Source organism: Misgurnus anguillicaudatus, chromosome 20 (assembly GCF_027580225.2).
Source record: "Misgurnus anguillicaudatus chromosome 20, ASM2758022v2, whole genome shotgun sequence".
Lineage (NCBI taxonomy): Eukaryota > Metazoa > Chordata > Actinopteri > Cypriniformes > Cobitidae > Misgurnus > Misgurnus anguillicaudatus.
Window position 1 is genome coordinate 24,898,432 of NC_073356.2, and position 17,005 is coordinate 24,915,436.

The 17,005-nt window shown below is 41.1% G+C and overlaps 2 protein-coding genes across 5 annotated transcripts; both read right to left on the minus strand.

The window, feature by feature from the left end:
* Nucleotides 1-195: 195 nt before the first annotated feature.
* Nucleotides 196-2,635, minus strand: LOC129455956 (uncharacterized). 2 transcript variants are annotated; one of them, XM_073858354.1, is made up of 2 exons: nucleotides 2,472-2,635; nucleotides 196-1,499 (listed from the first exon to the last, which is right to left on the minus strand). In XM_073858354.1, exon 2 carries the CDS (start codon nucleotides 1,469-1,471, stop codon nucleotides 536-538), a length of 936 nt encoding a protein of 311 aa, XP_073714455.1. In that variant the 5' UTR covers nucleotides 1,472-1,499; nucleotides 2,472-2,635; the 3' UTR covers nucleotides 196-535. The 2 variants fall into 2 exon arrangements, with proteins under 2 accessions (XP_073714455.1, XP_055076720.2); XM_055220745.2 differs by having other exon boundaries at nucleotides 2,339-2,479.
* A 1,735-nt stretch (nucleotides 2,636-4,370) lies between these two features.
* On the minus strand, nucleotides 4,371-16,953 carry LOC129454426 (claspin). 3 transcript variants are annotated; one of them, XM_073858357.1, is made up of 24 exons: nucleotides 16,811-16,953; nucleotides 15,638-15,752; nucleotides 15,187-15,536; nucleotides 14,942-15,106; nucleotides 14,786-14,842; nucleotides 14,637-14,709; nucleotides 14,457-14,559; nucleotides 13,866-14,374; nucleotides 13,601-13,789; nucleotides 13,345-13,502; nucleotides 11,735-11,922; nucleotides 11,602-11,654; nucleotides 10,182-10,366; nucleotides 8,545-9,073; nucleotides 8,392-8,446; nucleotides 8,221-8,305; nucleotides 7,994-8,106; nucleotides 7,752-7,913; nucleotides 6,744-6,869; nucleotides 6,496-6,619; nucleotides 6,303-6,423; nucleotides 5,547-5,620; nucleotides 5,021-5,182; nucleotides 4,371-4,689 (listed from the first exon to the last, which is right to left on the minus strand). In XM_073858357.1, the coding sequence occupies exons 2-24, from the start codon at nucleotides 15,696-15,698 to the stop codon at nucleotides 4,573-4,575; spliced, it is 3,759 nt and encodes a 1,252-aa protein (XP_073714458.1). In that variant the 5' UTR covers nucleotides 15,699-15,752; nucleotides 16,811-16,953; the 3' UTR covers nucleotides 4,371-4,572. The 3 variants fall into 3 exon arrangements, with proteins under 3 accessions (XP_073714458.1, XP_073714457.1, XP_073714456.1); XM_073858356.1 differs by lacking the exon at nucleotides 16,811-16,953 and adding an exon at nucleotides 16,246-16,720 and having other exon boundaries at nucleotides 8,221-8,302; XM_073858355.1 differs by lacking the exon at nucleotides 16,811-16,953 and adding an exon at nucleotides 16,246-16,717.
* Between the last annotated feature and the right edge of the window lie 52 nt (nucleotides 16,954-17,005).

Consider the following 17,005-nt stretch of genomic DNA (forward strand, 5'->3'; position numbering starts at 1 on the left):
GTACATTTAGTTATGTCAACACACTGTACCTTACAGCAAAATAATACCCCTGTTATTATATAAGATGTCAGTAAAATACATGTTCTTATGGTTCCAGAAAGAATCTTTAACATACACAAAATCTTTTCGTGCAGAAATGTTTTTTGTATAGCGGAAAAACTAACAACCTGCTTTATACACAATGACACAACACTCTTTATTAAACAGTCATATTTTTTTATTCAACCATCCATCCATTCGTCATATATATTGCTTACATATGATATTTGTAATATATCTTACATGTATTTTGTCGGTGAAGCATGATAAATAAATACATATATATTATTTAAACATGTCAGGTTGGCGAAAAGTTATCTGTAACCAACTGAGGTTCTGAAGGACTTTTAACCACATTCGTGACAGCAATATAACTTTGAACATTGTGTAACATCAGGGCAACAGATGAGATGCTAAGATTACTTTTCACACGACAACGCAGTCATTTGTTCCTGAATGTGTCATCAGTTGGTCTCATGACTTTTCTCAGTTTTAGTTACTGGGCCGCAGTGGCTGAACCCATTCGCAAAAGCTCCTTCCTATGTGTGAGAATGATATCAAAGCTGGACTGTAGGCGGTTCTGCTGCTCCTGGACTCGGTTTTGTAAGGTGCGAACCCAGCGGATAAGAGCCAGGCGACGATACATGGTCAGTTGCACCTGATGCTTCTCCATCTCCTGTGCTTTAAACCTCTCTCGATCCTGCAGCGTCCAAACGGCCTCCATAAGATCCGGCAGCTCGGAATCTGGATGAGTGTCCGAGTCTGACGGGGCATCTTCAAGTGGATCGGCACCCTCCGCACTTTCTCTGCGCCGCTCTACTCTAAATCGGTCCTTTTCCTTTAAGGTGGTCGCGTTGGAGCTTTGGTCCCAGATTGGATCGTGGGCCCCTCCACCTGCTATGTCATTGCTCCCTGTACTGAGTGGGGAAGAGCTTTCTGACCTGTAGCTAAATTCAAACTCTTCCTCGCTGTCAGCCCAGTCTATCTCTTCTTCCTCCTCATCATCCAGTAGTTCCTCTGCTTTGTCAATCTCCACCAATTTCTGCTCCTTGTCATTATCTGTCACCCTCATCTCTTCATCCAATCTGCCCTCTTCTGCACCATCCGGTGGCACTCTGCCACCCATATCATCTCCACTTTCAATCTCAAGAAGAGGCTCCAAAGGGCTCCAGCAAGGCAAGCGAGATAGGGGAGAAAGGGTCCCAGGCCCAAAGTGGTTGGCAGTCAGAGTCGAATCACGACCTAATAGACCCAGAGCTCGTGGACGCACCTGGTTGCGATTTTCATCTCCGATCATGGTGTCACTATCTTGACCCACAAAGTTAAAATTGCCATCTTTTTCACCTCTTTTTGGGGCGTTTGAACAGATACGTTGAGATGACAGCCCATGACCTCCAAAGACAGGGTTCATGGGTCGATCTTGTTCAAGCATTTTCAGTTTCGTTTGAGATTCACTTGCTCTAAAAAGGAGAAAGGCAAAAAAACGAATAAAGTTAGTGCATTGACCAAAGAGTCTTAATGCAAAGCAAAATGGCACTGCATTACTATCATATTTTGGCAATGGATATAGCTTCTGACAAAACAGGAAAATGTTTAAAGGCCACCAACACGCAGTAAATAATATCTATGCCTGCAATACCTAGCTAATAACGGATGAAACAATGCATGAAATATTCAGTGGTGCAATTCCACTACTTGTTCTCCATTTCGGTGACATGAAATATTCAGATATCCTCTCACACATATAAGTCCACGTAATAACTTCGGGGGCCTGTCAATCTTGTGCGTGACAGGCGCTGCGCGGTCATGTGGTGCTGAAGAACAGCAACCAGCGATCCGGGGTCGCGCGCCTCAGGGAGAAATAATAATGACTGTGGACATAAAATCCGCAATTTCGCCTCAAGAATAGGACCAAACCTAACCTGAGCGGCTTTTCGTCATATATAAAACGCCTAACGTTGCAGTTGATCAGTTAAATCGATGCACAAATACAATCTGTAAACATAAACTCTTAAGATAAAGTAACAACGTTTTTCGCAAAATGATTACCATTTGTATAACCATAATTTTACCACAAATATGATACAGCTGGTGTTGTTTATAATGAGACAACCCGCAAATCAAACGCATGTCGATGCTCGATTAAGCTGCCATGTTTTCCTTCAGATTTACATACACCGCAAATTACAACTTCGTAGCCAAATGCTAACGACAAGAAAATTATATTTATATGCATAAGATTAACGCTTAAACACCAGAAAATGTGTTGTATTACGTAAGAGCGACGTTACAGTCTCACCCCATCTCGTGGCTCTTCTGCCTCGGCCGAGAAAGCAGCGATAAACCGCTCGTATAAACCTCTCTTCATTTTTATTTGGCTCTCGCATAAATCTCTGATTAACATCTTAGAATCAATTATCAGGTTGTCTTACGGTTTGTTGTCCGTTTTTCGTCCGCGAATAAGATACAACGTCCTCCCTGTTTTTCCCTCCTCCGAGTCTCTGCAGCGATGCTAATCCGATTGCTCCCCCTCCCATCCGCTCTCTTTTCCCGTACTTTAACGGACCACTGGCCTCCCATGACTCACTTCCTAAACTGGGAAGAGACCATTAGTTGAAAATAGTACAATATGTGGAAGCTTTTAAGGGATAAGGAAAGAAATTATTTTGGATTTTTTGGAGTAGCCTACGTGATTGGTCAGTCGCGACATTCCGAGATACGTTATTCCCGATAACGTACCGCTAATCCGGGTACTAACTTACTTCGATAATGTTTAATGTATCATTCCTCTGTCTCTTTTCCCATGCCAGGTATGAATTGGTTACAAATGAGCTAATAAAATATTTTAAATCAACATATTTGGTGTCTAATTATTTATTAATAAGTGAGATAACGTCACAAATAAATGCCTTACAAATTGGCACGTATGCTGCTTTTAACCCATTCATAATTAGCATACAACCATCTTTCATTCTGTAAAGTCCCATCAGTTTTGTTATTGTAGCATTATGATGGCTTATCATGAGGTGTGTGACTGTTTTGGTGCTGGCACATCAGACAGACTTAGTAAATACATTCCCACCATATCCCATGACAAGCAATTGCCGCAGACAGAGAACTCTGCTCTCCCCCCACCTCGCTGTCCAACAACATCCCCATTCAAGTGTCGCACCTTCAGGCTGTCTCTCTAGTCTCCCCCCTTCCATCTCTCAATAATAGCCTTAACACATGAAAAATGCATCAAATAAAATGCTTGCCCGCGGCTTCGTCACATGGAAAATCATCTACATCAGGCAAACAATCCGGGGAATGAAGATGAGAGCAAGAGACAAGAGATGCTTGACAAAGTACCCTCGTAAAATGAGCTTTAACACTCACTGAATCAGTTCTGCAATGCATTATCTGCAAAACTCTGGGGGTTGGGAAAAAGATTATGTCCCTAAATATAAAAACAAGATGGACTGTGTCCATCATACCCGTGATAAATTGCAGGAAGATCCTGCCAGTACCTAGATGCACTCGTGTGAACATGTGCAGCCTGGAGTTATGACCCATTTCTCTCAGTTCAGTTGCATGTCTTCAATCCCAGCAGTTTGAGCAGTGACAGAGCCCAGAGGTACAAACCCCTGGCACTGTTGTCAAAAGTCACAGCTCCGATCCACTACGGCAGCTAGTGCAGACTCAACCAGATGCCCAGGAGCGCTCCATATACACGGAATACGCATCTTTGAAAGCCACCATGGAGTTCGTTTTTATTTTATAGTTTGACAAGGTCAATTGTTTTCAAGAAAGCATTTTTAAGATCATGGGTTAACATGGAAATGTCGCTTAGTGTGTCGCAAGAACTGAGTCTTCTTAAAATTGCAGTCGGAATAATCCAGCACTGCATTGATGTTAACATCTCTGTATTCTCCTGACAATTACAGGCAGTGCTTGTGTCCACCCTGGAGCAAGGTTGATCAATTTTAACAATCCTCCACAAAACAGAAAATTTAATGAGGAACCCCAGCTCTTCTCCTGAGGAGCTTAGAAGGGCCTGATTAAAAGTGCTCTCATAATGAGTTACAGATACAAAAGAGGCAGGTCAGGAGAGACTTGAGATTGTCAACCAATGATGCCTACACATTGGAAGGACTGAGCTTAACTTTACCCTGTCCAAACAAATATTTTGAGCTTTTCAAAAGGAGAAGCTCGTGGCCTGAGGGACTGTGTGTTAAGGGCCACCCTTAACTTCCTTTAAAGTGATCCCATAACATCACCAGATGTTTTTAAAATGAATGAATGATAATGGATGAGGATCCATCAGCATGTACATAGGCTCAGCAGAAAACTCATTTAAAATACACTTTTATTTACAATTTATAAAAACAAATAAAATTACATCACTTCACAAATCACAATATTTACATGATAAAAATATAAAGCAAAAACAAGGCAAACTTTAAAACATACAATCCTGGGATTTGGTATAAACAATAGAAAAGTTTGACATTGCATTAATTGCCAATAATACTGGTTATTGGAAACAAACTCTCAGTTCTCCAGATAGCTGAAAATACTTCGTGGTGGTCCTGCAGGTTTAAGGGAAGTCCCAAGACATGGTCGCTTGGCGGTCGGGCCCAAAGAGTCCATCAGCCCTCTTTTCTTAATCTGCAGTACAATAAAAGTTAATTGACTCATGTTTCCAGCACAATGTAATAAAACATTAATCTATATTGTATTTTATTATACCATTATACAATAAAACATGTATTGCTGAGACATATTAACTGGTATGCTCATAATTTAAAACAATCATCATGACTAGGACCCCATCTTGTGGTAGAATTATTAACTGCAAGACAGGATGACCATAAAAGGATGAGAGGTGATTTAAAATAGTGGGTGGGGTTTGACACATTGCACTGTAAATGCAGATTTGATAACTATTGGTATCGTTTTAAATAAGGGTCGTAGAAACCCTTGAGATCAAACGACATACCTGTTTTTTGGGCCCATCTGATGTGGGGGTTGCTTTTTCCGGTGACAGGGTTTGGAAGAGGAAACCTCTTGAGTTACGAGGGGCCAAAGGGTTGCTGTCGGATATGCTGGCTAACTTCTGCAACATTGATCGAGGCTGACTGAGCAATGAGCCTCTTTTGACCTGGAGATATAAAACACAAGTTGATAGATTCAAAATCTGTTAAAGCAGGGGTGTCCAACCTTGCTCCTGGACGGCCGGTGTCTCTGCAGAGTTTGGCTTCAACCCTAATCAAACACACCTGATTCAACTAATCAGGGTCTTCCTAGGGATACTAAACTTTCAGGCAGGTGTGTTGAGGGAAGTTTCAGCTAAACTCTGCAGGACACAGGCTCTTCAGAACCGAGTTTGGACACCCTTACACTAAAGCAATCTGAATATATTACATTTCAATTATGATATATCTAATGCAGCTTCTTAACAAGTAATTCACAAAGAAAAGAGGGTGAATGAAGAAGTTGTGCAGAGAAATGGGATGGGTACTGACCACAGTGGGTTCAAATGGTTTTCGGAACTGGTTGGCACTGGGAGCAACCTTCTCTTGAGGAACGGCTGGAGTATCTGTTATTAGGAAAAATAATCTTTAAACATGCTTTTGTAGTTGACTGTTTTCCTGGTGTGATGAAAATCCATTATGGGTCAAACAAGGGATAGGGTTATGTACTGCTACAGCCTATTTAAACAATTTTCTCATTATTAAAGGTGCATTATTAAAGGTCATTTCTTCCTTTCAAAATGCATGAAGAAGCTACGGTAGCATGTCGTCTGAGACAACGTAGGGACAAAACACGCTCTGTAGAGTAGTTTAGGGCTACTGTAGAAACACGGTGGTGCAAAATGGCAGCTTTAATGTAAGGGGACCAGCAATTAATGTAGATAAAAACGACTCATAAGGTTTTAAAACTAAATTATTTAAATTTCAGGAAAAAAATCTAAACAACAGTGGAAGACAATGCTGCGGTGGGCAAGTGATCTAATTGGTCAAAGGCTTAAGCACTGTGTATTACTGGTTACACCTACTAAATCGCAACATGCCTAATTAAAAACATTTCATTGTTTAAGGTCTTTATGCGCCACTGAAAATATAGTTATATATATTTTATTGCATTTCAGTCATGAGCTCCTCCTAAAAGTTACACAGTGCACCTTTAAACACAAAGTTCAGCAACATTAGATACTACATGGAAGCCTTGTACTTTTATGAATACTTAAGTAACAAAATGTATTTTTATATATTATTCACCTCTCTTTTGAAGGGTCTTGGCAGTGAACTTCTTGGCAAGCTTCATAAACTGACTATCTTCATCTCCAATCTTTTCTTCATCTTCATCCACATCTTCCTCCTTTTTTGCATGAGCTTTATTCTACAGACCAGGAGACAGGTCAGTCACATGCACATAATCATGAAACAGAAATTTATTTTTTGCAATACATACCTGTTCTCTTATCCACTGCTCTCTCTCTAGTCGCTCTTTGCGTCTTTGTAACTCTACTTGATCGATTTCTTCATCATCCTCTTCCTCCTCTCCATTAGGATCCATTCCACCAAACTCAAAGTTATCATCTGGTCAAAGGAAAGTCACTTTTATAAACTGGAAAGCAGGTTTGCTGGAGTTCTTTAGACGATTTGGTCACATAATAATATTGGTATCAGAATACTCCAAGACATGTGACCATGACAAGCTCATCGATGTTTTTCCAGCGGAACTGACGAGCTCGTCCAGGTCCGTCGGAGTGGAGATCACCATCAGCAAGGTAACGTTCCTGATACAGTCGCAGTTGTCTCTTATCATCATCTAACACATGCTTCCTGTTGAGATAACAAAATGACCATCAAATTCCTAATGATAGGATATTGTAAAGTTAACAATTTACACTAGAAGCACTTTGATTTATTAAGGTGTCTTAAGACGATACGTATAACACTTGAGCGTAACTCAAAATTATCAGCAGCACCTCCTAACTAAATAATTAGCATGGCTCCCCCTTGTGCCAGGTTTGTGTTTTAACATCAATAAGTCTGGATTTTATAGTTTAAGAGTCCATGGCATGAAAATCTGACTTTTTCCATGTTTAGGTGCTATGATTGGGTCCCCAGTGCTTCTATTAACCTAGAAAATGTGAAAAAGATCAACCCAGTAACTTAGTTTTGGTAAACCATTCTCTACAAGCACATGAAAAAATAGGTCGTTAAAAAATTTGGCTCTCCTTATGATGCCATAAGGAGCTCTTATTATAATAATGCCACCCCTTAATCTGCACAATCCAACCACAGCACTGACATTTAGTGCAGAGAAAAGACCAACTGAGTTTTAATTGCAACAAACCATCATCATTGTGATCAGTGTTTGCATTTCATCAGCTCATTTGGATTTTGAAGGACACCCAAAACGGCACATTTTTGCACACACCGACAAAGTGGCAATTTTAACATGCTATAGTAAATTATTTATATGGTATTTTGAGCTAAAACTTCACATATGTGCTCTGGGGACACCAAAGATTTATTTGACATCTTAAAAAAGTCTTGTGCCATGGCCCCTTTAAATGCACAAGTGGCCATGCTGGCTCCCTGTGCACTTACAAACTTACCTAACGAGAATTTCAGCCGTTTTGTCAGTTAGGGGAACAAATACTTTCCTGTTCCACCAGTCACTAAAAAGTCGAAGGATTGTAAGGAAATGTTACTTACATGTGAATTTTGTTAACTTGGTCCATCAGCTCCTCATCTGATGGAAGCTCCTCTTGTAGATCTTCCTCTTCATATTCATCACCACCTTCATCATCCTCATCCTCACTGCCTAGATCACTGCCTGACAGCTCTGCCTCGGAATCCACAAACTCTGCCAAACGCCTGTTACAACAATTACAGTCACTTAAACACTATCAACATTAAAACATTTGTACGTAATGAGTTTAAAAAATAAGATGTACATTTTCTTTTTTCCAGGACGTTTCCCAAAGACTGCTTCTCTTTCCTCTTCCTCCTCATCCTCCTCATTTTCAATGTCCTCCCCCTCAGCATCAGATTCATCCTCATTTTCCTCCTTTATTTAAAACACAAGCATACTTTTAACATAATTGTACTATAATAAGTTGCATTGTTTAATGTTATGCAAAAATAATATGCAGGAAAAATTAAAGATCAAATGAGCAAATACCTTCTCACTGAGACTGTCAACATCAGACATGAGTCGGAATTCACAATCACCTTCCTCTTCCTCTTCTTCAATTATGTTTTTGCTGCTGTGTGTGCGGGTAAGAAATAGAGTATAAAGCAATTATATTTGGATTAAGTACTAAATTATAATAGGTTTAAAAGTCTTTCATACCGCTTTGTGTCAGAAGACTTTTCTGGACTGGACACCGAGCGCATGGAAGAAGCAGCTACAAACACAAGATTAAATACAGTTTACCATAACTAAGATCAAAAGATAAACACGTATATACTGACCCTCCAGTATGCATAACAAAACAAGACTTACATGGGCTTCCTGTAAACTTTCCAGAACAGAGAGCCAGCAGCTGGTCCATGTCTGTATCTGAACTGCCATTACTATCTCCTCTTTGCTCCTCCGGCTTTAAGACCTTGTTGTTCTTCTCCTTTGGCCTGCCGGCTGGTTCTTCAGGCTGTGTGGTGAAGGCTCCAGAGCATAGTCCCAGCAGCTCATCCTCTGTTCCAGGCTGAGATGTCCCCGGCTTGGTCTGCCCTGAGCTAAAACCCCCAGAGCAGAGCCCTAGAAGCTCACCCATGTTAGCATCCATGGCGTTTTCATCCAGGCTGTCTAGTATAAGCTGCCGCTTGTGCGAGCGGCTGGGCGCACCGCGAGGACCAACGTTTAGGAAGCCATCGGCATCCAGGAGCTGGGAGTGGGTGTCCTCCTCCAGTGAGAAGCGACACTGGGAGTCCCCAGCCGGAGGTAGGGCAGACTCGCTTGGAGACGAGGGTGCGTAAAGGTCTTGCGAGTCCTCCACAGGTAGAGAGAGGGAGGGCTCAGACAGTTTACCTGAGCTCTGAGGGATAAAGATGGGATGAGGAATTGAAAGGAGAAGCTTTTAATAATTTTAAGTGCTTGTATAAATGAATGTGGGTGAAAACCAAGCTAGTCGTTTAATTTAATGGATGTCATTTAATATAAAGGTTTCTTCATGTTTTTGTCTATTTTTAAAAAGGGGTCCCACACCTTAGTTAACTTCAAATTCAAGGACCTTTCAAGGACTTTCAAGGTCCAATACCCTCAAATTCAAGGACTAAATGTGAGGACACATTTCAAGTGAGAGCAAGGTTACATCGTGTTACCTTTTAAGATACATTGTTACAGTTCTCTTTCGAGAAAACTTGCACTGCGTCGCTGCGGTGACACTTTGGGAAGCAGTAAGTGCGTCTGAATGTGTATCTCAAATTCAACCAATGGTGAGGCTTAACGACAAAAACAATGCAGGAGCCAGGAAGTATATCGCCATCTAAAATTGCCAAAGACGGCATTACAGGGACGCAGAAGTTTGGCTAGAGAGACGCAGCGTCTCGTTCCCTTCTCAGGGAACAAGTGTTACGTACGTAACCAGAGACGTTTAAATCTGCATAAAATAGATTTAAGCACTTTCAATGACCTGTATCTATGCATGTATATTTTCAAAAACTTCCAAGGGCCTTGAATTTTTTCCCACAGATTCACAAACTTTCAAGGATTTCAAGGACCCGTGGAAGCCTGTTTACACCATGGTCGCTTGAAGTTGGGGTAAAATTGGGGGTTTTGGATGACATTTTATGTAACAAAAAGTTGTTTTAACCTTAGCCCAAGCGACAATGGTAAAAAAAAAAACAATACATAAAATGACATGAAAAGAGGCGTCGTATCGAACAGGAAGGACTGGTGTATCATATGTATGCTATTTATACACAAACCACGAGAATGGGCTGATAAAATAGTTTTATTGATGCATCACGATGGTAATGTGATCGATAACTGCAATGATGCATAAAAACTAGGGCTGTCAAAATTAACGCGTTAATAACTTTAATTTTCATTTTAACGACACTAATTTGATTAACGTGAAACCTGAAATTTACAGACAGGGTGCCTTCATACACTATCCTTTGTGTCAATGGAGAGTACCTCACCTTTGAAGCAGAGCCAAGAAAACTGGGTCTGAAGAGGCAAGGGGAAGGAGAGCGAAACGCACTGGCAGACAGACCCCTGCCTGCAGCTCTATTGACTGGCTGATATGAAGGAATCATTGAGCCCATTAGCTCAAAGCTGCTGTTATGACTGCTGTCCTTAGCCATTGAAGAAGTATCATCCTCCTCTGTGAGGCAAACAGAAAACTTAATTATAATAATACAATTAAACATTTAATTACACACACGCGCAAGTAAAATCCTTATATAGGCAAAAGTGGGAGGTAGGGATGGGACGATTACCGGTTTCACGATTAACCATGATAAAACGTCCTGATGGTTAGTATTATTGTTTAAAATGTAATTATCATTATAACCGTGTTTGATTACCGTGATTTTGAAAACTCGCGGTAAATCCTGTCCAGCCAGAATCAGCTTGACGCAGGCGCGGGCATGCAACATTGGTTTTTGCACAAGGCGGCGTGGCGGAAGGCAGTAACAGGTGCACTGTGTTTTAATGCGTTGCTTATGTGTGCATTTGATGTTCTTATTTAAGGTACTGTTCATTAAATCAGGTTCATACATCTCAGGACTCCATGTTAACGTTCATTTAATGCAGGGGTGTCCAATACGACCAGTCGATCGCAAATGCAATGATGGTAGATCGCACATAAGTTAATAACTGTGTATGCTGCTCCACGCCTCCACCTGCTTCCGAAAACAAAGCGCCAAATTGGCATTATGGTTTTAGAAACAAGTCTTTTTGAGTTGCTGCGCATTTTTCCTCAAGTGTGTTTTTATAAATCTTATGCCTGCCCGCTGCAGCGGAGTCGCCTAACTTCCGAAATTTGGATGCACATTCTTGCCTTCATGCAGGAGTTGATCCACACGCACGGTGTATGTGCGCGCGATCGATCGATCGACCTTCTGATAATGTTGTCATTTTCTAGTTTATTTCATCAAAACCGCATCTCAGCTATAAGGAATACTCGGCATGTACTCAAGGATTTTTTTTAAAACAATGGAGTAATGGTGACAGCCCTAAATTCAACGTAGAGATAGTCATTTAAAGTGTTATTAATAAATGTAACAGTGTTTTGTTAAAAAATGTTTTTAGCAGGTAGGTCTTGTCGGCTTTATCATTTTAAAGTTGATTGCCACACAAAAAAGGCTGGACACCCCTGATTTAATGTTCATGCTTAAAAAAGTGCATATAATTGTATTCTTTGTTTGCTGATTTTCAAAAATAAAACTTGTTAAAATGTTTTCAGTGTGTGTATTAGTTCTTTTTGAACATTTCCATCTCAATTTAAGAAAACCATGATAATATTGATAACCATGATAACTTTGGTCACTATAATCATGATATGAAATTTTCTAACCGTCCCATCCCTAGTGGGAGGGCATGATCTTTTGCACTCACCCATTTTATTGTCAGTTTCTTGGCCAACTGGTCCTGACCTTCTCACACCATCACTAGACATAGACATTCAATAAGTATGGATAAGATTTGAGGTCAGAGCCTCCAATACACTCATGATTTGAAAAACACACACCCTGTGCGGGAGCAGGAGTTGCCAGCAAAGAGCATCAGTGTCCCATCAGTGTCTGCTGGGGTGGGAGAGGGACTCTTAAAGCCTGGGGAGGGGCATGTTTTCAGAGAAACTTCATCTTCACCTTCTTCCTTCTCTACTGCTTCATCTTCCTCATCTGCACTGCCATCCCCTAACAACTCATCAATACCCTAATAAAGAAAAAAGTCAATTTCAGCACACATTTATGGATAACTATGCATATTGTAGTCATCCTCAACTAAAACGTTTCTAAAGGGAAATATGGCGCTTTTCCATTGCATAGTACCTCACGGTTTAGGTTGGGTCAGCTCACCTCACTTTGGCTTGGTTAGCTTTACCTTCGAGTTCAGTAACACTTCGGAGTGGGAGGGATTATAGGCGTGTCGTTATATTTGCGCTGCCTACTGTTGTGACATTACACAAGTGAGAGCGGTTGAAATCCCTATACATTCATTTCTCAGTCCACCACAAAATTAAAATTGACCACCAATAGATGCACATTGCGTTTATCACTATACCTCTGTCTCACATGACAACTTCTGTACAAACACCTGTGGGGTCAGTCGGCACGCTCCGCTGAGCCTCATTTAAGTTGCATTTAAGCATATATGCGGACGTGCGCGTCGCGAATGTGACGCCACACACTGCAAGTCTGAGGAAAAAACTGGTATGGTTTTCCTGGTTGTCAACCTGTGGATGTTTTTCATCGGTAAACAGGAGTTTGGGAACTTACAGCAAAGCACAGATCATAAAAGGTTTATTCGAGACAGCGCAAGCTAGCATGAAGGTAAAGCTAATCTTTTACATTATAGTGATGCCACTGGTAGTGACGAATCCCTCAGAACAAATCAGTGACCTACAGTGTTTTCGCATCATGTTTTGGTATCAGATGGGTTCGCTTGGAACCCCAACCAAGGCGGTACAAAAAAAAGTACTGCACCCATTGGAAAAGCCCCCAAAATTAAACCGTGGGATACTACGCAATGGAAAAGTGGCAATAGATTTGTACAGAGAACAAGAAAACAAGACACACAAATCCATGATCACGGTTTTGTAATTCGTCCTCTCAATTTATAAACCGTACTCGCAGATTATTAAACTGCTTCCTCAGTTTTACAAATCGTGTCCACGGATTCATAAACCGTACGCACCAGTTAACAATCTGTGCTCTCAGATTGGTAAACCGTACCCTCAGTTTTTGCAATCCTGTTTTGAAATCTGTCCCCATGGTTTTGTAGCACCTCCCTCATTTTAGAAATCGCTTTGTTGCTTTTATTCATGCTTTCCAAGCTTCCTATTGGATATTTTCAAGAATTAATGACGTTTTTACTGTGTTAAGCTTGTTTACTTTCCTAAAATGAGGGCTACAAATCCATGAGTACAGTTTGCAAAACTGAGTGAACGGTTTCATAATCTGCGAGTATGGTTTATAAACTGAGGGGACGAATTACAAAACCGTGATCCCGGATTTGTGGGTCTTGTTTTCTTTTCTTAAAGGGATGACCTGCCGGGCTTCGTAGATTTGTAGTAGAAATTTACAAAAAATAACTTTGGTGGATTGATGTACATAATGTCTACAGTATTTCTGGTACCTCTTCATCCTCTGACTCTGTCATCTCAGCTTCCTCTTCCTCTACATCACAATCCTCATTGTCAAGCCGATGCAGAGCAGCCTTGCGCTCCCTTTCTTCTTTCCTGCGGTTAGCCATGGCCTGCTGCAAACGAGACTTCAAGAGAACCAGTTTCTCACCTATGAAGAAAGAGCACACATTCATTGATTACCAATGTGTGTAAGGAAGAAACACATTTAAACACCTTCCATAAATCAGAGCATTGTCAGACATGTACCTGGTTTTGCTCTTGCAGGCTCCTCCTCTTCCTCATTGACAGTGACTGTAATGGATTCAGTGTGCAGTTTCTCCTGTCCAGAGGGTGCGCTGTCTTTTCTCACCACGCTAAGTTGCAATTTGCGCTCCCCTTTAGGGCGGACAATGGGCTGGACGTGCTTCATGAACCGTTCCTGTAGTGCTTTCAGAGCTGCATCACACATATACCCATCAGTCATCAGGCGAGGGAATTAAATATGAGAATCATCCGGTCTCTATAATCTTACCTGGGTTTTCCTGGGGCAGCTCCAGTTGAACAAAAGCCCCCTCATCTGCATGCAATTTTGCCACTGGTGGAGGATCTAGACCAAGCTCTCTTAGCCTGGCCAGCTTATCCTTTCGAGGTTTTAGCACCTGAGGGGCAGGATCAGTTACTGCAGGCTGTGTAGAGCCCTCGGTCTGGATCCGCTCAGCCAAGATCTGTTGCCGTGCATGATCTACCTGTTCGGCTTCTTCAATGGGAGCGTCTCTCTCTTCACCCACAGGTGTGGGGTCTTTAGTGCTTATATCAGGTTCTGTTTGTGATTCTTCATCGGTTGGAGCATCTTGGTGAGTGCTGGTAGTGGTATCTGTTAAGGAAAGGGATGTGGTGGACGACTGGTTGGTGGTAGCCACAGATGAGTCTGTCTGAGGATTTGAATCCTGCTCAGGTAGGTGATGGGTGGTCTTTGCTTGGTTTTGATCTGGAGGGGGCAATGCATTGGTCTCTAAAACACAAGCCTGGTATTTGGCAGACCTTCGGGACAGATAAAACAAATGTCTTGGTTATTTCCTCTGTATAAATGTAAACGGTAAAAAAAACAACAGCAAATACGTACTTGAGCAAAGCCATGGCAGGACCCTCAGGGCGAGGTCTTCTCCTGAAGAACTGATCAATAGTTTTAGGCTCTGGCATGTGATATGGTAGACCGACTAAGGACTCTCGCAAAGATAAAAATGACTTTAGTGCAAGTTTTAAGACAAGGAAAATGTTACACAGTTAGCAGATGTGAACAGACCTCGCACCAGCCTCTGACTCTCACTGTGAAGCTGTCTAATGGCTTCCTTGCTGGCTTTAGCAGCCTTCCTCTCCTAAGGACACAATATTTTTAAATAAATGCACAATAGATGAGCACCATAATAAATGTCACCATAATAAAAACTCCACCTTTCGATGTGGCTTGTTCTCTTGTTCTTCATCTCCACTGAACTCAGACATCTGAGGCTATGGATTTAAAATAATACAACATTTAAGGCTCCAGAAAGAGATTTTTGGGTAAATTTTAGCATAGTTTGAATAATGACGATTGAATTCTGTCCTTACTTTGCGTTTCGCCTTCTTTTTCACAGCTGATCTGATGGCATTCAGAGACTCTTCGTCGTCTTCCTCCGAATTATGTTCAGAATCGTCCCCCAGTTGTGCATCAAACAGATCAGAGTCTCCCAGCAGACATCCGCTATCATTAAGTGTTTTGAGCGGAGCGACATCCTGTAACAGAAATATAGTTGATAAATGTCCACAAAAAAGTAAAAGAGTCAATGCAAAATGTTTCTCTACAAAACAATCACCTCTGTTTTGTCTTTGAGTCGTTTTACAAGGTCAGCGTTGCGTTTGACTTTTTCTTTGCGTCTTTGTGACTTCTCCCTCTTTTTCTTTGCTTCTTTAGGTTTGACTTGAACATCCTCCTCCTTCTCTGGCTCACTCGTTTCACTATCCATTGACATGCGGGATATTCTATTGCCTGGCTTCTTTTTGATGCTCTTCGTCTCTTTGTTTTTTGCCTCCTCTTCGCTGGACTCTGACAGCACCAGAGCGTTTGTCATTCCAGCCTCTTCCTGCTCTTCATCACTGTCGCTGTCCTGCAACGCCTTTCGACAACGACCCTTCCGACTTACTGCAATCTCATCGTCATCTGAATCTGCAACATCCACAATATATTTGAGATGTTAACCATAAAGTGCCATACACGCAGTATGAGCATGAAATAGATTAACCCGAGTTACTCTAACCCACCCGTACCTTGCTGGTCGTCAATAGCCATGTTTGTGTCAGTCACAGGCTGGTCCATAGGTGAGCCCATTCCACTGTCTGAATCACTCTCAGCTAATCCTCCCTCAACAAGGGGATCAGCAGGCTATAAATGATAACATGCATAACATACATGATTATGAAGCATTTAGGTATAATTAAATTGGGTATAGAAAACATTCATACACATTAATGTGGTCAGCAATGCAAGAATGCAAATATTGCTTTGGTGATCATAGCTGTAAAGTGCTAACTGTTACACAAAAAATATCCAACATACAATAGCCAATGTAAACCAATAAGATTTAACGCAATATATTTGTAATAGGAGCTAAAACAAATAAGAAATTATTGTGTAGAGATAAAAATAAAAGAAAATAAACCGCAGGCCTGACAAGCCTGTCGCTTGCTACAAAACGACAGGGTGAATAACGTTAGCTAAGCTGGCTAGTGAAAAGCAAATTTATTTGAACTCATTCAAAATGACTTTCACCTATTTGGTAAAATAGCTATTAAGTTGTATATATTCAGTAAATGTAGCTGTTAATAAGAATATTTGAAGTTATTAACGATAACTTATATGTCCATTGATACGTTACCCGCTCAAAGAGAAGAGAGCTCATCTTTTGTGTCGAGCTTTATCCGGTACAAAACCACATCAACAGCGGAAACAAATAACTCCAGAGATGAATAAACGTATAAAACGCAATAATTATACGTGAAACCTCATGAAGTCCAAATATAATTTTTAGTTTTATAATGCCAAAACGTACACATCCATCTCCCGCCCGATGGTAGGAAAGGAATTAAACTTCAACTCTTCGCGGGCTGCTCTAGAGCGCTTTTCTTTAACAGCCTGCGTCACTATTTTCGAGCTTAGCCATTGGATGCACAGTCGTTAGGCGCTCCTTAGCTGCGCTGATTGGTCAGGCTAAAACATTAAAAGCGCGTCGGATTGGACAAAGTTGACTGTAAATGGACAACAACAGAACACCGGCAAACAAGACCAATTTTCATTGGGGGGACAAGACACATTATGAACTAAATATGAGTGCAATTTGAATGAAAAATAAAGGACTTCTAAAAATACATGGCAATTATTTACGATTTGCCAATCCACCATTAATTCCCTATTGGTCAATACACGTGCCAAATGTCACTTACAACTGAAATTGTGCACGTGCTGTAGGTCTGTCCTGAATAAAAAAAACAGCTGAATAGTTACATTTATCAACCTAGAAACGTTAATGCCACAAACTGCAACAAATTATACAACACTCCACTTGACTGAGAGTCCGTGGAACTGCGCGCGTGTGAGTATCTCACCGCCCAAACCTTTATCATTTTCCTTGTGTGTCG